General features: G+C 44.3%; 1 protein-coding gene across 2 annotated transcripts in view; it reads left to right on the forward strand.

Annotated features, from left to right (window-relative positions):
* Positions 1–24307, forward strand: part of FANCG (FA complementation group G) — a 288288-nt gene that overhangs the window by 60730 nt on the left and 203251 nt on the right. For both annotated transcript variants that reach the window (XM_078674680.1, XM_078674679.1), the window contains exon 3: positions 20869–21000. In XM_078674680.1, the coding sequence (XP_078530806.1) occupies positions 20869–21000 (132 nt within the window). The remainder of the gene's footprint in view (positions 1–20868; positions 21001–24307) is intronic.

Below are 24307 nucleotides of genomic sequence, written 5' to 3' on the forward strand. Positions count from 1 at the left end.
ATGGAGTATTGTTGTCCTGAATGAGAGCGACTGGATTGGAATTACACAGGATCTTATTCAGTGCTAAGAAAGTCAAACAGTGAAGGTATCAGATGGTAACATGGGGCTATGCAGCCCCAATCTTTTTTTTTTCTTCATAAATACTGGAGAACATGGACAGAAACATAAATAAATTAGAAGCTCTTTCACTGTGGGTATCGGACACTGTGGACCACGATTCTTTTTTGAAAATACAATCAATCTTAATGTCCTTGTGCCATTGTGGTGCGCTCTGAGCACGGAAAAAGCTGTCTCTCTTCACAGCTCCCCAGCACTCTCCTGGAAGAACACCGGGCACTATCTCTTAATGACGAGAGCTTCAAGCAGCAGTCTCTCATCAGAGTAGCAGCAGGCCTCTCTCAGCGCTGGGAGCATGGAAGAAGCTGTCTCTCAGCACCTCGCGCCAGGACTCTCTTGGAAGAGCACCAGGCACTATCTCTTAACGCGAGAGCTTCAGGCAGCAGTCTCATTAGAGTAGGAAACCCTCTCTCAGCAGGCAGGAAGCACAGAAGAAGCTGTCTCAGCACAGCATCCCAGCACTCTCTTGGAAGAGCACCAGGCACTGTCTCTCAGCACGGTGAGCGCATCAGGCAGCTGTCTCTCTAAGACGAGATGTATTCCAGTGACCTGTGCTCATAAAAAATACCGAACCGTTTCCTGTCTTGCTGTCCTCACGTGGGGATTGTTCAGCAGCTACTGAAACAAACTGAAAACACTCTCTATGAGGGTAACGTCTGCTACTGTGCATTTCTTCACTCATGATAAAATATTACACTAACATGACACATTTTGTAATCATAATTGTAATTTTAATTGTACTTATATATTGCACACAACCCCCAACAAGGTATTTTTGTTATTTTTGCACGTTAGCGCTATCTGGGCAAAAGTTTCACCTTAGTACCAATTTGACATCAAAATACAGCAAGCAAACTAAAGGTGACCAGTCAACATTTCCAAAGGTCTTCCAACTGCTCAGCAACACGTATTGCTGAGTTTATAGTAACATTTGATCGGGCTGAGCTAGAAACAAAGTTGTGTTAAACTCAGCAGGTGGTGCACGAGCTGGCGGGTTGAGTGACAAACGCATAAAATCCATAGATATGCAGAAAACACAGAGGCCGTGAGATCGCATAACTTATATGGCCATGCCTATATATAAGAATTCTTGTACTTCATAAACTTGAAGTTCGAATGCGTCTTAAAATTATAAAGTATAGATCCTGCGCACTGCTGCTCGGCCTGGAATGATTAATGGTTTAATGAAAGGTGGTTTTACATATATTTCCCTCCAGATTATGTCATGCGGCTTCAATGGCAGACTGGCCATTTATCTCCCCTTATTTCCCTCTGCTGCCCTCCCCCTCCTTGCAGTGAGATGTGACTGTTTATCTCGACCCCCGGGCAGGTGATAATGATCAGCGATCACGGCGCCCTTGGCTGGTTTTGTCGGCGCACCAGCGTGCCGCGGCGCACAGTTTGGGAACCACTGGGTTATGCCAATGCTTGTTTTTTAGGTCTCGCCTGTCGATGCGCATGCGCATCGAGCAAGCGAGACTATGGTGGCTTATCCACTCTTTATCCAACTTGCAAGGAATCGTGGCGATTCCTTGCAGTGCACGAGAAATTTAAGCTCAATGCGCATGCGCATTGAGCTTAAAAGCGCGTGCACATGCCCCCAGCCGCCTGCCTTGCCTACTCTCCCAGCTGGTGCCGCTCCACCCCCTGCGGCATCAAAGGCTTTCACGGCCGGCCGGCCATGCTTTCAGTTTCACGACCAGCCGGCCGTGTGAAGTACATTTCAAAGCCCGCTCTCCCTGCTCCGCCCCCTGCTCCGGCCGAGACGCATTTCTCCTCCCTCCTCCCCCCTCCTGGGTCAGGTTACCCTGCTTTCTCTTTCGCTTTTTTTTCACCCGGTGACATTGTTGCCTTTAGCCCTTCCCTCACCTCCTCAAGCCGTTACTCGTTGCCTCTTACTCTCTCTGTATTTTGTTACAATATTCATTTATTCTTCATTCAGGTTTCCGCAATACGGACAATACTTGTTTTGTTTTTGGGAACCCGGTAGAAAACGGTGAAACATTTTGGATGTAAGTTTCCTTCATTTTTTTTACTCCTTCAAGTGGCGCCATCACTAAAGAAAATCAACAAACATTGTATTTATCAGTATTGTTTTTATTGCGACTTCAGAAAAATAATGAATGGCTCAGTTTAGATTCCATATTCGAAGTATACTGCAAACGTGAAAAGTGCAGTATTTCTACTCGTATAATAAAATATGTATATTTTTCCTTAAAATAATATTACTTTAACTCAATTTTCATTTGAAGTTATGTCTGTATCAAAATATAACCACTTCAATATTGTCGTTCCGCTAATAGTATACCCCACAGTCTTTTGTTAGGTCTATTGGCGAGTTGGCTACGTCACACCTGCCGCTTCGTCCAGCCCTTACACGCATGCGCATGTCTCTATGGCGTGCTGTTGGGCTGTGGTAAGGCCATATTGGCCGGTACGGCGCGAGTAAGGCTGTAAAAACAGTGTGGATTTTTACCACTTGTTGGAAAACATCTGGCTTCGTGAGCCCCAAGCAGACGGGAGGCCGCCCACACCCAGGTAAGTGCAAGTTAAAAGACGGACAGTACCTATATGCAGGATATTGGCGGAAGCGAGTGTTAGTAGTGTTTAATGAGCGTAGTTATCCTCATCTTCCTCCGCATGTAGTAAGGCGCCCATGAAATAGAAAACGGGACCTATACCCAAGTCTGTAGTTCATTCGGACCTCTTCTTTTCAACCTCTTCCTGCACCTCAGTGATGTCAGCAGCTTGGAGTTCCCACCCGTCACTTTCGGAGTTTGCGTTCTTATCCTGTTGTGACTTCAAAGAATCTGCTGCAGACCATTCAACAACAAGTTTAATTTAGACTTGAGCGTCGCTGCCCTAGTATCCTCGCTGCTTATGACAGAGTTATACTCTTTGAATGGTATCTCAAGCGCCGGCCTCTAGCACAGTTACCAGCTGTGGCATCGGTGCTTGCACAAACTGCCAGAACTTTGCTTCCCATTGCTCCTCTTTTTACGATGGGTCCAGCCGCTTGTATCTAGCAGTTTGAGTCTTTCTTTAGGTACGATGGTATCCTGTTGCGCTTATTTATGTTTCTGAGAGAGGTTATTTCAGTTAAAACATGTATATTCCACTGAAAAATTTGGTTAAAAAAAGCCTGCAGTTCCATTTCAAACTCATTGAGAAGCCAATAAGTGTTGCAAAGGATGACAGCCAACTTTACAATTATACATTTTCCTTCTGGTTTAAAAAAAAAATCAATGTTAGGAAAGGTAAAATGTGAAATTAATTTAAGGGCGTAACTTGATGTGCAATGGGCATGTGTTAAACAGACAATAGTGCCAGTAAGGCACACTCCACCCCGCCGGAGCCTCGCATCACTCTGCAGTCTCTGCCTCGCGCCCGCCATTGCCCCCTCCCCTTCAAGGGGACTGAGCACGTGCTCTCATTATCTCACCTCCCTTTATAATTAATTTACGGTCTTTGCAACTCCCCAGCCATATGTTGCTTTGTTTTCGCTGCTTCTTTGTTGTTGTGTCGCCACACATCCGCCTCTCACCGCACCGACGCCACTCACCCTCACTCACCCTCAACCCCTCACCCTCACTCACCCTCAACCCCTCACCCTCACTCACCCTCAACCCCTCACCCTCACTCACCCTCAACCCCTCACCCTCACTCACCCTCAACCCCTCACCCTCACTCACCCTCACCCTCGACCCCTCCCCCTCAACCCCTCACCCTCACTCACCCTCACTCACCCTCAACCCCTCACCCACACTCACCCTCAACCCCTCACCCTCAACCCCTCACCCTCACTCACCCTCAACCCCTCACCCTCACCCTCACTCACCCTCACCCTCACTCACCCTCACCCTCACTCACCCTCACCCTCACCCTCACTCACCCTCAACCCCTCACCCTCACTCACCCTCAACCCCTCACCCTCACTCACCCTCAACCCCTCACCCTCACTCACCCTCAACCCCTCACCCTCACTCACCCTCAACCCCTCACCCTCACTCACCCTCAACCCCTCACCCTCAACCCCTCACTCACCCTCACTCTCACTCATCCTCACTCACCCTCAACCCCTCACCCTCACTCACCCTCAACCCCTCACCCTCACTCACCATCAACCCCTCACCCTCAACCCCTCACCCTCACTCACCCTCAACCCCTCACCCTCAACCCCTCACCCTCACTCACCCTCAACTCCTCCCCCTCGACCCCTCCCCCTCAACCCCTCCCCCTCACTCACCCTCACTCACCCTCACTCACCCTCACTCACCCTCACTCACCCTCACCCTCACTCACCCTCAACCCCTCACCCTCACACAGTGCAATAGGTCTCGGAGCATTTGAGTTAGAGCTTTTAGAATTGTTTATGGCTTTTTTTATTTGTAATTCTTTAGCATTGGCTACAGGAAACAAAAATGCTAAAGATTTACAAAAAAAACCCATAAACAATTCTAAAAGCACTAACTCTAATGCTGCGAGACCTATTGCATTTCCAATGCTTGTTATTATGATGCCTGCTAAACCAATGCTCTAAATCCTGCTCTCTTTAACTTTCTGTCTAACCACGCCCTCCCAATTTTCGGGAGGGCCAGGTAAATTTTGCGCTCTTTAGAAATAACTTTTTTTTTTTTGTGTTCAAATAATTTTTATTCAATAAAACAGAAAGCAAATGTACAGGTTTTGATACGGTACAGTCATGTGGTTACATTTACAGTAATCAATGAGTGAAAAGAACATAAGAAACTGAGAAAGGAAAAAGAAACTAAGAGATGAAAATAAGGGAGATCAGAGCCACAGCGTCATCATCGATTAGAATTTGACAGTCATACATTTGACATTGATGTTTGAGATATGGGTCTACAAGTAATGTGTCAGATGTTTGGACATGGGCCATATTGCCGAGCTACAACAAAGCAATAATATAAAACAACATGTTTATGATGACATTGTGGGCTTAGGTTGATGATCAATTCCATAAACTAAAAAGGTCACTTGCCGACTATATGTTTATGTGGCTATAAAGCTTACGAGCCTAGTTGTGCAACCATAATGAATTCAACATGCAATGCGTGTGCAGGGCTGCCTATCACAATATGATGTGCATACCTAATTGAAGGGACCTCATGGTGGTTTGAAAGATAAAGAGGTCGCGTCCAGTGAAGACCAGAGTTTCTTGCTTGTAGTGCGCCATGGGGATGAATTCAGGGCCGGATTATCCACCCCTCTAATACAAGCCAACCACTCCCTCCAGGCATTGAAAGAAACCTCAGAGGCCGCCTTCCAGTGGCAGAGGACGACCTTACAGGCCAGAGTGAGGAACAAGTCCAGGAGATGTCGGTCGTGGTCTTTAACTACCAATGGGTCGATGGCCCCCAGAATAATGTAAATAAATTCCCTCTCAGGTTTGATGTGAAATATGCGTTCAATATAGTCGAATACATCAGACCAGTATTTCTTCAACATGGTACAGTGAAACAGCATATGCGGGAGATCTCCATCAGCCAGGGAGCAATTCCAACAAGTGGGGGAGTCCCTCAGTTTCAGTTTAAATAATTTCTGGGGAGTCCAGAACACCCTATTGAGTACCATGTACTTAGTCTGCGAGAGGATCGGTGATATTTTGTGTGTGAGGGCTGAGGCATGTATCTTATCCCAGTCAATAATTATACCGGTGACATTGGGCTCAGATTCCCATTTAATTTCGTTACGCCTTAGTGTTTTACTCAAGTTCGGTGTGAGCAGCTTGTAGACTTTAGATACAAAATGACCCGAAGATTGCAGGAGAGGGAGCATCTTCCCTAACCATGGCGTCGCGTGAATGAATGTGCGTGTAGATATAGCTGACTTTATTTTAAGAAAAACAGAGAAGTCAATTGGCTCAAGGGAGTGTTTAGACTGAATTGAAGAGAAGGGCAGCGGTACATGGTTGTCGTAGGGATCTGAGACAACATTGAGACCTTTGTCTGACCAATGCTTCCAAATAGGGGACGAGCCATTAACCTTAATGAGTGGATTACACCATAGAGATGAGGACGTCGACTTTCCTATCTGCAGGCCAGATTTGTGTGTACGGTCAAGTCTGAGAAGAGCCCGTTTGGTTTTAAGCATGATGTATTTGGAATGTATGAGGTGGGACAAGTCCATAGTTAAAATTGCTGACAAAGAGGCCTTACCAATGATAGCTTTCTCAATGTTTACCCACAGTGGCGTGTATCCGGGAGTTTCATGGAACCAAGAGATTCCTTGTTTACATAAAAAGGCAGTTTGGTAATTCCGGAAGTTTGGCAGTCCTAGTCCTCCTTTTTGTTTGGGTAGCTGCAGTTTTTTCATAGAGATTCTCGTTTTTTTGTCATTCCATAGGAAATTACTAACTAAATTGGTTATCTTTTTCAGAAAGTCTTCCGTGAAGGTCATAGGGAGCATGCTTGCCATATAGTTGATCAAGGGGGTGATCATCATCTTTAGCGTTTCCGCCCTACCCCACCACGAGAGGAATTTCGGGGACCACCCATCCAGGAGTTTGCTTACTTTTTTGAAGAGTATATCCTCATTGATTTTCAGCGTCGTAATCAGGTCCTTCTCGAATTCCAGGCCAAGATATTTGAAGCTCTTAGGCTGCCAAGTGAGCCCAGAGTCACCCAAGATGGTACTATTACCCAGATTATTTAACAATTTTACCTCAGTTTTGTCCTTATTCAGGGAGTACCCGGATACACCGGAGAACTCTTCAATCGTGGAAAGTAGTGCGGGTACAGCCTTGTCAGCCTGTTCACTGAGTACCAAAACATCATCGGCATATGCCGTGAGTTTTATAACACACTCGTTGAATGGGATTCCCTGTATGTCATGATTTTCTCGGATACGGTACAGAAAGGGTTCGATTGCTAGGAGGGATGGGGACAGGGGGCAGCCTTGTCTGGTTCTTTGCTCTAGTTTGAAGGGTGACGAGAAGGCCCCACCAGCCCTCACTCTAGCGGTGGGACAGGTATATAATGACATTATCATTTTAGTAAAAAGTGGGCCCAAATCGAATTTTTGTAATACCGCTGCCAGGTATGACCAGTCTACCTTGTCAAACGCTTTCTCTGCGTCTAGTGTTATCTCCACAGTTGGCGAGGGGAGGAGCTTGGCCTTTTCTATGACATGGCTTAGGATTCTGGTATTGTCGCTAGACAATCTATTTTTCAAAAAACCCGCTTGTGAGGGATGGATTAGGGAGGGTAGGACTCTTTGAATGCGTTTTGCAAGGATCGATGCATATAGCTTACAATCTAGGTTTATAAGTGAAATGGGTCTGTAGTTCTTTGCCAGTTTGGAGTCTTTCCCTTCTTTAGGTATCACGGCTATCACCGCCTCAGCCATCGTTCCCTGTACCTCGCCCGTATCACTAATCTCAGTAAGCGCGTTCAGAAGTGGTTCTGTAAGCGTGTGCGAGAAGGATTTATAGAATTTTGCCGTGAACCCATCAGGGCCAGGAGCCTTCCCACTCTTAAGGGACTTGATCGCATTTGTGACCTCAGCTTCAGATATCGGTACGTTTATGGACTCTTGTTCCGAGGGGGTAAGTTTTGGAAGTGTACACTTGGCAAGGAAGTCCACCACCTTTTCTTTATTTACCTTTTTGTTCTTAGCATACAGCTTCTCGTAGAAGTCTTTAAATAAATTTGCAATTTTATTGGGGTCCGAGGTGGGGTTGCCTTGGTCATCCATTAGCGAGTCTATCGCGTTCTTTTGAATTTTAAATTTAAGATAGGCTGCCAAACCTTTCCCCGCCTTATTAGAGTCACAAATTTTAAAGCGTTTCCTTTTGTCTAACCAGACTCCCGCTCTTTCACTCACTAATTTGTTATAGGTGTATTTTCGATTGGATAAATCAGATAGTGATTTCGGGTTTCTGTTGTGCAGGTATTCTCGTTGTAGCACAGATATATCTTTTTCCAGGGCTAGGAGGGCGGCATTGTGATCCTTGTTCATTGCTGATGATATTTTTATGATTAATCCCCTTATTGCAGCCTTCAGAGCTTCCCATCTAGTTAAGTCAGAGGTGTCACCTTTTTTTAAAATTATTAAGTAGTCTTTTAGGGCGGCTTCTATAGTTTCTCTGTGTTTCTCGTCACTAAAAATGGCATCATTAAGGCGCCACATTGATTGGCGAGTTGTTGGTTTGACATTTGACAAAGTGAGTGAAACGCAGGAGTGGTCAGAGACAAGCCGCGGTGCGATATCTGTTTCATCTATTCTGGGAAATGCATTCCTGGTTATGAAAATGTAATCAATTCTCGAAAACGAGTCATGGGGTGGGGAGTAGAAGGAGTAGTCCCTACCATCGGGATGTTGGATACGCCATGTGTCTATGAATTGGAATTTTTTGCAAAGCCTAGTGAATTCCTTATGCGCCTTGCCAGGTCGGAAGGTGCATCTTGAGTCCCTATCCGAGGCTGGATCAAAGGGTAGGTTGAAATCCCCTGCTAGTATATGGACCGATGAATCTGGGATAGTGTCTAGCTGTTTTGTGAGCCCTGACCAAAAGGAAGGTTCATGTGTATTAGGGGCATATATAGTTGTAACGTAGAACTCAGTGTCGTCCTTAACTAGTTTCACAGAGGCCCATCTCCCCTTGTTGTCTATAGCGGAGGAAATCACTTCCAAGTTCGACTTTTTAGCTAGCAGAATTACTACTCCATTTTTTTTGGACACAGCGCTAGAGCCTATGACTTCAGTAAAGAATTTATTACGTAGGGTATGAAATTGTTTTTCCTCTAGTCTTGTTTCCTGCAGTAGGGCAATGTCACCATGCTGTCTTCGGAGATAATCTAGTACCTTTTTCCGCTTAACCGGCTGGTTCAGGCCTTTTACATTCAGTGAAAGCACTTTAAGGTTATTTATGGTCGTCGTCCCTATAGGAGTATCTATAATGTGAGTCATAGTTGTTTCCATGTGTGATAATCAAGCTTACTGCTATGAGCTGTATTGTCGATAAAGGTTGCGTGTAGGCCTATGCACAGCACTACACAGAAGATACACATGTCGTAAATATCAGTCAAAATGGTTGCAAGAGGTACATAAGATTGTACAATAAGGCGCAAATTTGAATGATCAGCAAAGTTAAAACAAAACAATACAAATACAAATAACACAGTCAGTGTAAGTACAACCCCTCCCCCCGCTCCTCCCTTCCTCCCACCACCCCAACCCCCATCCCTCCCCTCCCACCACAATAGTAGGAAAAGAACATGGCGACTCTGGAACGACCGCGAGGCCGCCTCCAAGCAGCTTATTCAAACATAATATTCATAAGAACTGCGAAACATATTGCAGATTAGAGGTCCAACAAACACTTGAGTAAGTGAGCAGGTAGACGTAGCAAGAATCACATGTCAGTCGAACCAACTTGCAGAGTAGTGATCTAACAGACCTTAGAGTAAGGAGGGCGGTAGACATATCAAGAGTCTCATATCTCTCTGACCAACATGGACTATACCTTGGTTGGGTACTGTGTATAGCATGGTCGCTCAATAACAGTCCGCTAAACATGAACAGTGCACAGACAGCACATCTTCTGTGAAAATCTACAGACACCTGCAAGTAAACTGGCGTAAAACTACTAGCACAAAATCTCACCACTGAGCACTAGAACTAGTTCTGACCAGGGTCTGTTGAAGTTTGAGGTTTGAAGTCTGAGGCCTGAGGTGAACCACCACCAAGCAGTTGTGCGTACCATGCGCCAGATAACAAAGTGGTGAGCTGCGTAATGAGGACAAGGCCATCAGTACCGGTAAACATAGGCCTGCTCAAACAGGGTGTAAATGCGTTCATCAGGTTTACTAAACTTAGCAATCATACCGATCGCAAGAGCTATAGAACAAACAATAAATTTAGGTCTGCCATTACCTGTGTAAGTAGAATCAATATTACTCATCGTGACAAATAGCATTGGGAAAACATGTTGCATTAATAACTAAGCGCAAGAGCACTAGCATAGCAATCTTAACAAGGGGAAATGTAAGAAGGTCCAGGCAGGCTAAACTGCCAGGGGCAAACCTGTAGCATAAGTGATCGAATAGGGTCGTACAACTTGGGTAACCAATCCAGTGCAGAGTATCCAGCAAGTGGTGTCCATTAGGCAGCACAAAACCATAGTGAAGTAGCTGTAGTCAACGTTCTTGAGCCACAGTGTGGAAGCTCAATCAGGCAGGTTGTGCGGCAATAGAGAGCATTGGATGATTATGACAGAAAGGTAAGAGCTCATCCTAGGCCAGACGTTGAGGCGTTCATCTGAGATGCAGGGGAAACCTCCATGTTGCCATCCCCTTGATTAAATAGCAGGTGTCGCAGTTTTTGTGGGTCAGAGAACACCTGGGTCATGCCTTGTAGGGTTACTTTGAATCTCGTCGGGCCAATAAAACCATACATGTACCCCATAGATTTCAATTGCGCTCTCAGTGCAAGGAAGGCTTTCCTTATTTCCATGGTTTCTTTGCTGAAGTCCTGTGAAATGAAGATCTTGTTGCCTTTCCATAGAATATGGTTATTTTTACGCATGAATGTGAGAATCTGCTCTGTGTGTTGATACCTCAGTGGTTTGCACACAATCGCTCTCGGTCCCTTCTGATCTTTGGTGATTCGCCCCGGAACTCTATGGGCTCTGTCAAACTCCAGTGGTTGTGCGAAAGTCAAATTCGTGGCCTGCGTGAACCACTTCTCCGGGAAGGTTATACATGATTCTAGGGATTCCTCCGCTTTTTCCGGCATACCAAAAATTCTTAGGTTCCCCCTCCTGTTTCTGTCTTCCAACTCCACAACTTTCCTCACCAGGTGATCTGAGCATACTGTGAGTTTCTTGATGGCCCCGCAGGCTTTGTTCTCGAAATCTTCAAGCTTGCCTATTCTGTTCTCTGATTCCATCAGCCTCGAGTTGATATCTTTAATGTCTTGGCGGACAGCAACAACCTCCTCTTTGGTTGATTTGGCTAGGTCTCTAACTTCTTCCAGCCTACTTAAGATGGTCTCCATGGCCTCCGTCATGTCTTTCCTCCCTTTGACTGGAGTGGGTGGGTCAGATTTCAGGCGTTTAGGTGTCTTCCCATTGTCTTTGTCACCCATCGTAGGACCGGGTGGCGGCAGTTGCTTTATGGCGGTATAGAAGGCGCTCTGAGGGCACTCCAGGAGCACCCTTCCCAGCTTTAACACACAGCAGACTACACTTGTGACAAATTCCTCAGTGATTTCAGGCTAGAACGTAGTGACAGGATTATATCAGACCAGCAACATATATGAGTGGATTCCTTTGTGTGAGGAGTTACATGCGCCTTCTCGTCGTGATCAAAACACAACCTCTCACAGAGGGACACAAAAGAAAACAGGTTCACTATAGATCTCTATTTCACGTGTTGCAGAGCGTGATTAACTTTCAACGGTTGCCGGTTGGTGGCATTCACCTTGACACAAGGGCAACAATAAAATCTCAGCCCTCACTAGCTGTAGTCAAATAGGGCCCAGTAACTCGTTGGCGCAATAATGTTAGATAGCATGCATTGCTCCGGTATTCCCTCGTTGGCGCCGAACTCCCAGCTCAGTGTCGCATTTAATATTAGTAGAGATCACACATTAGGGGGCATTGCATTGCAGCCTGCAGCCCTAGGTTTGAGAGCAGTGATCATGGCATAGATCATGATCATGGCATAGATCATGGCAGCGGGGCCGTTGGGTGATCATACACAAAGTCAGGAGTATCTGTAAGCCGCCGTTTTTAAGCAGTGTTCTTGTACATAGACAAAGTACTTCAGTTATTTCTGGGGTATTCCCACGTTGGCGCTGAACCCTCCAGCTCAGTGTCCCATTTAATGCAAGTGGAGATCACACATTGGGAGGCATTGTCTGCAAGTCTGGTGTTGGGAGCATGTATCCTGGCCACGGAGACACTGGGTGTTCATATGCTGTGTTAGGAGCATCTGCAAGCCGCCATTTTGAGCCTTGTCTTCGCGCCGTTTTTTTACATAATAAAAGTATTTTCTCAGTTATTCTGCGGGAACCTGTACTCATGGGTCCTTTTTGCGAGGCGGAATCAGTGTGGAGACATCCTAAGGTGGCTTAAGGAGGCTTAAGGCAGCTCGAGCGTAAAACTAAATGCTCTGGTAGACCGTCATTTCAAACGGTTTCTTCCCGCTTCCCGCTTCGCTTCATTTACATTTGTCCCTTCTTTTCAATCGCACACCAGCACCATTACTCACGGTCCTGCCGCTGCAGCGTTGAGCTCTGGGGGCCAAGCGCCGTGCTATTCGGGCGTTTCTCGTGTAACGAGGCGAAAGACCGGAGCTCCGGGGTGCCTCGTGGATGCGGCCGGTTCCTAGCTCCGTCGCAGTCTCTGGTCTTCGGCGGTCGGATGGAGAGTCGATTTCTTCCGTTTCCCTCGAACGGATTCGGTTGAAATTCACCTCATCTCCGACTCTGGGCTTCCGATGGCCGAGTGACCGTTTTGGACCGGAATGGGATCAGTATGCAGCTCTTTTTGGTGAAAGATCGCGGCTGTCTGGAGGAGGTCGGAAACTACGCCGCCATTTCTCCGGCGTCCAAGCCACGCCCCCCCTTTAGAAATACAGTTTTAATTCAGAAATGCCCCGTTTGAGGATTCGTAGTCCAGTACATTCAGGTATTTTGTGTTTCTTAGCGAGGGCACGATCGAAACCCATTTAGTGAAGCACACCCTCGGAAACACCATTTTGACACTGCCGGTTTATAAATAAACTTTGCCGGTGGACTTACACGCCCGCAATTGACACTCCAGGTAACCTGGCAACGGACCCCACAACCGAAGCCTTTCTCCTGAGGCGCATCACAGAGTGTCTCCTCTAGGAAAGACAGGTGTCCTCCCTTTATGTTGGCTCTCCCAACGCATACGCAACACGTTTCCTTGACTACAGCTCTCGCTCGAGCTGTAACTGATCAACTTCAAGGAGCATCTCACCGGAGCTAACTTCTCTTCACTTTTACAATTTATTTTAACTACGCTAACTCCCCCTAGTGGCTGATTAATTTTTGGACAATATTTACTTGCATTATTTTTGCAATATTTACTTGCATATTAACCAAGCAGGTGAACCAACATATTTAAAAGTGAGCACATTTATTAACACACATTACCATATTGGTCCTTATTACCGTATTTAATGGACTCGGATCCTATTAATTCCCTACCAAAATGTAGTACGGGGGAAAATATTAAAAAATTCATAGAAGAAGAACTCAGGTCTTCAGTTAAAGAGGCGGTGGACGCTGCGTTAGATAAGAGGAAGAGTGTAAAGTCCCTCTTAGGAGAACTGTTTCTCCCTCTCAGATGGAGACTCCCCATCGACAGCGGGGCCCCTAAAACGGGCGAAGGTTTCCCAGAAGAGGAAGCACTTAGATCAGGCCTCTAATCACGCCTTTAACCCAAGTAGCCTTTGCGCTAAAACAGAGATTGGTGCTCCTCGCAGCACAATAGAGGAAGGCCACCCTTCCAGGGCTCAAAGAAGAGTTGTCATAGCGACATGATAGAACAAAGTGACCCTTGTGGCACAAGAGAAACTAATGATGTCCATAACTCCTCTGCCGACTACCTTGATTATGATGATACGCAAATGTATGAGTTTCTTTTCGATCCAGAGGATCATGATTTAGATCAAGCTTCAACTTCCTCTGGGATCAAGGATCCCTATGGGGGAGATGTTCAACCCCACCACCATTGGGCATCCACATAGTGCTGATTGGTGGCCAAATATCTCAGTCAATGGGGAAGGAAAGGCCTTCATGAGAAAACCCGAAATTAAAAGGGACTCCTGGTTTACCTGGACTTGGGACAGGGAGAAGGGAAGGTTAGGACCAAAAGCATCCATGTCATTCCCCACCCGCTTGGTGGCTATGGATGCGAGCGGACTGCTCCAGCGAAATTCCTTTTCCCATCGAGATATTGCCGCTCAACCTCCGGGTTGTGAGCTGAATGGCTGTGTGATACTGGGGTGAGGGGCGACACACCAATTGTGAACCAGGGAGAGAGGGATGAATATGCTGTATTATTCTCTGATCTTGCTGCAATAAAAAAATATTTGCAAAAAAAAAAATGAGAAAACCCGAAATTAATGCCCCAGACCCTCTACTCCGGACAAGGTCTGTAAACCGCCTAAACTGAACCCCAAATGAATTCCTTTTTAAAAATGGTAAAGATCCCAGGAAGGGCATTGAGAAATGTCTTAAACAATGCCAGGATAAACTCTTGCATGCACTTGGCCCGCTTATACGCATTATGGATATGGCTGAGGAAGCAAGGGGAAATAATACCTCCCTATGTCGACCTCCTGAGAGGATGGTCCCAGCGTGCTATGTGCCTTTGGGGCAATGTCAACACTAACTTGATTACAGAAAGACGAAAAGCTGTCCTACTTAGAAAGAACCCAAAATTGGCTGATATGTCCTCTGAGGTAAATATGGGCAATGTCAAGGGGCTTCTCTTCGGAGATGACTTTGTCAAATCACTGGGGAAGTACGTCTCAACTTTCACAGCCTTTAGTAAGGCTCATACCAATATGCGAAGAGTATTCGGCTCACACCCCCTTTTTGGACGGGCTGACAAGGAGAGGGCCAGCTGTCAGCAGCGGAAATTACAGGTCTAACTTTTTTTCACAAGACCAGAGAGGTCCCTCTGTTTACAGCAGAGGTTATCGCCAAAACTCCAATTTCTTCCCACAAAGAAGAAGAGGCGCAAGATACAGTGGCGGAAGATCAAGACCTTCTAACAAAGGCTATCAAGGTGTGCGTGACTAACTTACACAAACCTATAAAAGTAGGGGGGAGACTAAGATTTTTTTTACCCACAATTGGCGAAAATTAACACAAGACCCTTGGGTTTTGGAAATATTATCTGGTTTCAAAATTGCTTTCTGGGATGTACCAGTTCAACACAAAATTCCCAGGGAAATGAGTGTGAATGGAGAATAAGTGTTGTTGAAAGATTCAGAAGTGTCACAAATGTTACAGAAGGGAGCCTTAGAGAATGTTTCCACTCTAGAAACAGTAGAAAAGGGTTTCATAAGCTCAATCATTTTGGTAGAAAAGAAGGACAAAGGCTGGCGCCCAGTAATAAACCTCAAAGAGTTAAACACCTTCTTAGTCTACAGACATTTCAAGATGGGAGGTATCCATCTTTTAAGAGACATTTTACAAACACAAGACTGGCTGGTAAAGTTGGATCTCAAAGATGCCTACTTTATAATACCTATGGACAAGGTCTGTCAGAAGTATCTTTGGTTCCTTTGGAAAGGTACTCTTTACCTATTCCTGTGTCTACCATTCGGCCTGTCTTCAGTGCCATGGTGTTTCACCAAAGGTCTCTGTCTCGTGGTAAGCTATCTGAGGGAAAGAGGAGGTTGACTCACATATATCTGGACGATATTCTTAATATGTCCCAGAGCTAATCAGAAGTACTGACTCACTTATCCTGGGCAATAAGTCTCTTGGGAAATCTGGGCTTTACTATAAACGCAGATAAATCCGTCGTGACCCCTTCTCAAGAGCTAGAATTTCTTGGCTTCCAAGTAAATACCATCCTGTCACAGATAGTTTTACCACACAAAAAAGTCTTATAGATGAAGAAAGAATTAAAGTCAATTTCATCCAAAGACTCCACCCTTTTAAGGGATTTAGCACAAATTCTGTGTCTTCTTTCCTCCTCAATTCAGGCAGTTTGCCCTGGCCCCCTCCACTACAGAGCCCTCCAGAGATTGAAGGCCTAGGGTTTAAGGAAAGGTCTTAGGTATGGGGTCATGGTACCCCTTTCGAAAGACGTCCGAGAAGATCTTCTATGTTGGCAGATGAATCTCGAAGCATGGAATGGGAAGGCCATCTTTGGGAACCTGCTGGACTTCACCCTAGAATCAGATGCATGCAACCGAGGTTGGGGAGGCTGATTAAGAAACATGGAAACTTGAGGAAAATGGTAATTAGAAGAACAATCACTTCACATAAATTATTTGGAGATGCTAGTGGGTCTGAATCCCCTAATGAGTTTCAGGGAGCAATTAAAGAATTCGAACACCCTGATCCGTCTAGACAGCTTCTCAGCTGTCTCCTATATAAACAGGTTTGGGGGAGCCAAATCCAAGACATTATCAAATATAACAGCTAAAATGTGGTGTTTCTGCGGGCAACACAAAATTACACTCAGAGCAGCGTTTATCCCAGGGGTATCGAATGTAAGGGCAGACTGGAACTCAAGGTTTCTCAGCGACTTCAGCGACTAGAAGGTACACCCAGAGGTTTTTCCCTGATAGAAAATCTATGGGGCCCAATCCGAGTGGATCTCTTTGCCAGCAGACTAACTTGTCGGGTCTAGACCTACTTCAGCTGGAGACCAGACCCGAATGCCCTAGCGATAGATACATTCCTGTAAGATTGGGGGAAGAAGGGAACTTATGCCTTCCCCCTTCTCCATGATACAGAGAGTCCTATGGAAAGTGAGACAAAAATCCAGCAATATATATCTAATAACTCCTTTTTGGAAATCTCAAGTGTGGTTTCCCGGGGCAATGGAACTCTCAATAGACATCCCACGCCTGATCGCAGCATCCTTGGGTCTTCTTCTGGGTCCAGACGGAGAGGAACATCCTCTTATACTAGAAGGGAAAATGAACTTTCTTGCTTAGAGGATCTCATGGGATCAGAGAGATATCCTGGCCTTTCAGGAAAGGCTAAAAACTTACTGGAGGAATCTTGGGCACCAGGGACTGGGAAAAGATACTAGGGCATCTGGAAGAAGTGGTGTAGTTGATGCTTGGAGAGGAACTTGGATCCCGGGGAAGCCTCTGTTCAACTAGTAGCCAACTATTTAGCACATCTTTTCGACTCAGGTCTTTCCTACCGAACTATAAATTTCTATAGATCGGCAATCTCCTCGGGTCATGCCTTAATAAATAATTTAGCTATTTGAAGTAATGCCTTAATTAAAAGAGTCATGAAGGGGGTTAGGTTAAAAAGACCCCCATATCATGCTATAATTCTCTTTGGGATGTTAATTTGATTTTTGAACTTTTCTGCTGTTGGCAAGAAAATATCCTACTTTCTCTCAAACAAATTTCTATGAAACTTGCTAATTTATTATGCCTAATCTCCTTTAGGAGGGTTTCCGACATTAATGCCCTTGAAATTTCTAACAGGTTCTATTCTTCAGAAGGTGTTCATTTCGACATTTGCAAGAGAACGAAGACTGCCAGAATCCATTTTGTACCCTTTCTTCCAGGATTGTAAGAAATTGTGTGTGGTTAATTGTATGAGAGAATATGACATTAAAATAGCTAGTCATAGAGCGGATGGCCTTGATCAATTACTCCTATCATTTGTTAAACCACACAAGCCAGTTTCCACTACTACTTTAGCAAGATGGATTTGCACGAATATGAGAGAAGCAGGTGTAGATCTCTCTAGATTAAGTGCTCACTCTTCAAGATGAGCTATGTCTAGTAAGGTCTTCTGGGCAGGGGGTTCCCTCCCCGTAATTCTTAAAGTAGCTGACTGGTCTAATGCTAGTACCTTTGCTAAGTTTTATTTAAGACCAGTAGAGCATGTTAGTAACATAGCCTTGAGTGGCTTTAAACATGCATAATGGTAGCCTCCGGTCTTGTAATGAAATGATGATTCTCCAGCTACTATGCCGAGAGAATCTTGATTTCATTAAAGACAACGGAGGCTAACATTAACCGACCCTCCTCTCCCGAGGACTTTGGGTTATAGTATTTCATGTTGTGTTTATACTGTTTAGTATTCTTTTTGATATATATTAAATGTTTACACTCGTTACGCATAATGCTTATGTCAGTATTTTTTCCTCTGCCTCTACCTTATTCACTCCTTCCAGTACTTCCTGTGAGAATTCTTTTTTTATATATTCTAATACATAAAAGATTACATTGACCAAGGAAGAAGCGATTTACCACTTGGATTGCGCAGCTAAAAGAGGAGGATGAAGCAGTGCATAGGATACTTATAGTGCTTGTTTAAACATTTTATTAATTTGTGATGTATTCATTATTTTTTAAAGGGCAGCATGTTGGGCATAAATAGTTAGCCTCCGTTGTCTTTAACGAAATCAAGATTCTCTCTGCATAGTAATTGGAGAATCGTCATTCTCCCCCATCCCCTTTAAAATAAGATGTAGCAATGGTATGCATTGCAGTTATAGCCTTTGAAAGTCTTACGAAAGTTAAGTGTTAACATTATTAAATAATACAGTTAGCTAAAACAATTGATATATGAAGAATGCAAAATGTACTTTTGGCAAGGAAGAAAGAAAGTAAAGTTACATATTTAATAATATTTACCAATTTAAAAAAATGCCATGAACTGCGATTTCGGCTTTCCTAAAATGAAAAAATATCACAGGTCTTCAATTTGGGTGTGTCCTCTGTTTGGCTTAATGAGCCTACTTGTTCATCATCTACCTTACTTCTTCGTCAGCTAAAAGGCGTATCTTGTAACAAAATGTGGTAAGCTCTTTGCATTTTAGCTCACTGAAGGACAAAAGCTATACCGTCTGCACTAAGACCATCTGCATTTGCTGTGTCCTTCTCCCTTCAGAAAAGCATATTTCTACCCAATGGACAGTGGTTTAGCTGAACCCAAAATGGAGGCATGTCCCATAACAGAGAACAGCCTAAAAGAGACATGAATCAGAAACAGTGTGTAGTGTAGTTCTTATATCCCTGATAGCTTCTGCACATTGGAATAATATACACTATAGTTTTGACATAGGACTGAGGTCAGTATGTCTCTATTGAGTATATTAAACTTAATTACTTGTGTGTAACAGCTAACTCAGAGGTCACTAGAAACTTTCTCGAATGAACAAGAAGAGATTATTTTATGACATAACAACTTTGTTTCCCTTAGAGTTGGAACAATATCGTCAGTCGTGTAAACAATAGATTACAGTTTCACTTAGTCAATCGTGCATGCTTCGTTTCTACAGAGTTGCACAGAAATAGAGAGACATGCGTTTCAATAAAAAGGGTTTATTGAACAGTCTTATTTCTCATGTAAGAGATATGAATTGCTACAATTGTAAGACAGAATGTGAAGTATAAAATGTACAGCATTAGCAGTAAGATGAAATAATACTGTAATAGCATGGCTTGTAACTATGACATATATTCATTAAACTACATACATGAATAACACAGGCTAAAATACTCATCTGGTGCTTCTAAAAGAATCCTACCCCAGTGTACCTAACCTAAGTGTAGTACAAGGGAAGAAGTAGGTGCTGTCTTAGTCTGGTTTAGTTATGCCAAGAGTTGGCAAAAGTTTCTCTAGGTTCTAATCAGCTCCATACCTTAGCATGAGAGAGGTTGGTAACTCTTTCCCGGGACTCGATCTATAACACCCCGCAAAGGGAGTCAGAAACACTGGAGCTGGATTCTCGACGAGGAGGATGACAGCGTCTGGTCAGTGCTTCAGTTAGGGACTTGACTTCCTTCGAGACTTGCTGTGGCGAGCCGCGTCGTGCAAGTACCTAGCTGAACCGCACCATTCCTTCGAATAGCAAGTGAAGGCATATTTATACCTTGAAGGTGTTTAGGAATGGTAGTATTTACGTACAAGTTGGGCATAAGAATGTCATGAATGAACCCCTAAAGAATAGATGTTCATGCATAATAAATGAGTTCTTGGAGAAATCAATATCCAGGCAAGGTGAAGTCTTAAAGGCTTAAGAGTCTGGTTTTGCAAGAACTCGTTGTGACGAAGAGGATCGGATGTAGTTGACCATGCCTGTATTTGGTTAGCATGAGCAATGCCTAAATTATACCTATTTAAGGGCGTGAATCGGGAAATCTATATACGGTATCTAAATCGACACACAACAAGTGGTGAGTGAGCTAGTAGCTCACCCCAGACACACTTTTTTGTACGTGTTCCCAGCTGTGCATTATAGCTTTTATGTATAAACATTTCACAGCTCATTCTTACTGTCTACAATCATAATTTATATTTCAAGCTCAGCTTCACTCACTCAGGCAAGCAGCCTTTCTCTTCCGTATGTTAGGAATTCCAAATATACTAAGGGAGAGGCTTGCACTTTTCAAAGTGGACAGGTATGGACAGATAAGCAGCTTTGAAGGAGAATAATTATCTCATGTCCTCCACATGTTCTGACATGCCAGGCACCCCCGCTGTTAAGGCCTGTACTATCGCCTTGTCTGTTTTTCTAAGTGTATGGACTTTTGAAGGATCATTGTCTCCAGCCTTGCTTTAGTCATACAGTTGTGCAGTATTCATTCAATCCTCTTGTTTTCCTACAAAAATTCAGTCTAGGCGGCTACGTTAAAGGTAATTTAAAATAGTTCTGGTGTGTGTTGGTCACTATATATATGCCTTTTCCAGCGAAGTGTGGAGATACTAAAAATGCTGTCACCTTTAAAAGTGCTTTTGGACTCCCAGGTCCTTTGCAGAGGCTACAGGAGTAAACGCATATAAAGGGATGCATTTGTCTCTATGGAAGATTCTAATTTTACAGATGAATAGCTTTTTCTTACACACTTCCTTTTATTTGAATTTTTTTTAGTACTCTACACATTGCTCATTTTCAGTGGTTCTTAAGATGGTTTAAATGTTGTGCTTTATGTGATATTTCAATCCTGGATACGTTATTGACACCATTTGTGACACTTGTTCCAAAAAAGGCTAAGAGCTGAAAGTCTTGCTGTTGGTTTCTTGTGATCACAGGGCTTCCACCCGCCGTTCTTAGTCTTCCTTTGGAGCTGGCGATTCTCTGCAACTCCATTGTTTTCAGCATCAATGTGACAGGAGGCTTCACAGACCAGGATGAGAAGGCAATACACCAAGGACTTCATAGAGGTAAAACCAGTTTGCTTGTTAAACATTTATTGATTATTCGTTTAAAAAAATGGGCTCTTATGAATTCAGCACACATGCTGGGAATGCTGTAGCTGTTTCCAGCAATTTCTTTTTTTTAAACCGTCTTTACTGCATTTTCCACCACATTAAATCCCCCCCACCTCCCTCTTCCAAGCATATAAAAATCAAGAAAAGCAAAAAACCACATACAGGTTGAGTAAGTAGCCGGAAATATAGCAAAACATACATATCTCATAATAGCCTCAAGACATATCAAACATACATAACATGTATTTCATTCCTGAAATAGAATCCATTCCCTCAAGGGGTCCAATTTTGTAGACCTCTCTTCCTAGCTCCTCTTTATGTGCATATACAGCCCTCTCAATCTGATACAGAGATTAGCCGAGCCAGCCAGTGACTAAACAGAGGAGGTGCTTGGTCAAGTCAAGCAATTGCCCGGCACAATCTCAACACTGCCATAGCTAAAAATAAAAACTGAGCTATTGGGAGAGCCATGGGAAGAGCCTCTTGCTCCAGAAGTCTTAGCAAAATCAGTTGGGCAGTAACTTTTATCCGTACGTTTAATTGAGCTTCGAAAAACTAAGATATCTCCCTTCTCAGATTTGCCAAGTCCGGACATTCTGCCAGCATGTGTACCAAGTGTGCCCCCATTTCCTGACACCGGGGGCAGTTTGTGCCGGAAACCCCCCGTTTACGGATTTTAGCGGATGTGATATATAGATTGAACCATGTTTTTTATAATGTTGGGTCTGGAGGTTGGCAGATATAAGTGTTGCCCGGGCTAATTCTAAGGGAGAGTGAGTGTCCTCTTCTGTTGCTTGTAACAACTTCGCCCATCGAGCAGTGTGTATCTATATCACCCCCGTCCTATCGTTTAGTCGTTTATATATGTCTCCAATTTTCATTTTATGCCTAGCTAGTATGTCTACAAGTTGACACTTGTTAAACCCCTCCCCCTGCTTCCCTATAAAATCCCTAATTTTTAGGAATTAAAAAAATTTGTTATTCCCTAAGGGGAATTTACTCCTCAGGTTTTCGAAAGTAGTAAAACTATTGTCAAAAAAGAAATCCCCAAAAATAAATTGACCTAGATCTGTCCTCCATCGCTTGATATACGAGTCGTGAAATATATCAGGTAAGAGCGGGTTAGCAAAGAGGGGGGTATAGAAACTAAAGCAGCCAATCCCGAGTTTTTCCCTAACGTTAGACCATATTCTGAACGCTTATATAAAAGTCTCAAACCTGACCTTTTTGAAATAGCCACATTCTAGTTGCCGGTACAATAAGCCACAAACTGAAGCTCCAATGGTTAGTTCAAAACAAGAGGGGACCATATTTCAACTGATCTCTTCATGAGGCGGATCAAACAGCAGCGCTGCTAATTGCTGTAGAGCCGAGGCCCAGTAATGCAAGCGAAAGTTTGGGATGGCCCACCCGCCTTGTTCCCTGGGAAGGGAGAGAAGGCATATGCCCAAAGAAACCGCCCTATCATACTAACCAGGGCCTTGATCCAAGAGTTATTTTCTTCAAGGGGTATAGCCTTAAAGAAATACAAAACTCTTGGAAGGAACATCATTTTGATCAAATTGCACCTTCCTATCAGGAAACGTCTAAGATTATTCCATCTTGAGAGCTCTGCTTTGGTTTTGTTAATTAATAGGCCCGAATTGCCCTTGACTACATTGTCAGGATCAGCACTAATACTAACGCCCAGGTATGTCGCGTTGGGGACCACCCGTGTATCTTCAAACTTAACCCACTCATTTATAAGTATTTCGGTTTTGTCCCTGTTAAGTCTGTATCCAGTGATGTCTCCAAAGCATTCGGCCTCTTTTTCAATCTCCCTGACTGCCGCCCTAGGAGCTGGGTGATAATTGCAAGATCGTCTGCATAAGCGAGGACTTTCGTCTCCCAGGCCCTTGTAACCATTGGAGAAATAGAAGCATTACCGTGAATCCAGGAGATTAAAGGGTCTATATAGAGGGCAAATAATAAGGGGGAGCACAGACAGCCCTGCCTTGTCCCCCTCTGGATCTTAGCCAACTCAGACTCTCCCCCATTAGAGAGATGTTAGCCATAGGATTGATATACAGCATCTTCACCCCTGATATGAAATCTATGCCTAGACCCTTCTCCAATATCACCCATAAATATGGCCAGGAGACCCTATCAAATGCTTTCTCAGCATCTAATAACAACAGTGCCATAGGGTATCCTTGGGTTTTGGCCACGGCAAATAGAGTGATTACCCAACGGATGTGGTCTGTAGTGCCCATTCCCAGGATGAAACCACGATGAACAGGAGAGAAATTTTATTAAATTATTTTTAATGGCATTTTTAAAACAGTGCGCTACAGTGTCATGTAGAAACACAAAGCAATTTAGGCACAGTAGTTTGTCAACAGAAACCAGCATTATTACATCATTAACACAGGAGCATCTCTGTTTATCAATCAGAACACGGGTTGGCAACAAAGATCGTGGTTCCAAAGCACTATTCCGAATCAGAGCTAGAGCTGTCAGTATGAGAAGGTGGGTCGCAAATGTTTCCCCTGTACTTATTCCACGCCCCCCAAATCCTATTCCATTTCTTGGGACAACCTCTATTTCGGAACACTGCCCGTTCTGCAATCATCGCAGCGTCCATATCTTGCTTCCAGGCCGATAATGTTGGTGACATCCCCCCACCCCACTTCTGCGCTATATTTCTTTTTGCTACCATCATACCTAGTGTCATCCAGCTCTGCCCATATCGTGTGAGGTCATTGGGTTCCCATATGTTTAAAAGGCAACGCTTGGGGTCAGGCAGTATGGAGAGTTCCTCTGATTGAGACATGGTGCGCATCACCTAAACCCAGTAGTGTGCAATTCGGGGGCAATCCCATATCGTGTGGTAGAAGCTCCCTATTTCCCCGCATCCCCGCAGGCAGTATGGGTGTGAAATCCTTTTCATCTTATGTAGTGCGTCCCTAGTGTAGTATGATCTGTGTAGTATGCGTAGTTGCACCAGGCGGAGACGTGATGGGACGCCCACTTCTTTCGGAGACGCAGTCGCCTCCTGCCACTCTGAGTCATCAATGTCTCCACAGTCGTGTACCCACTTCTCCCGCAGGGCCTCCAGAGGGTCAGGTAAATTGTTTACGAGTTTTCGGTACGTCAGAGATGTCACCTTTGACGGCATAAAGTCAGTCAGTAGCCTGTCCTCGAGTGGGGACGCTTCCGGGATAGTTGTTCCGGACGTTAATGCTGTCGTCAATGCATGACGTACCTGCATGTATCTGAA

This window comes from Lissotriton helveticus, chromosome 2_1 (genome assembly GCF_964261635.1).
Source record: "Lissotriton helveticus chromosome 2_1, aLisHel1.1, whole genome shotgun sequence".
Taxonomy (NCBI): domain Eukaryota; kingdom Metazoa; phylum Chordata; class Amphibia; order Caudata; family Salamandridae; genus Lissotriton; species Lissotriton helveticus.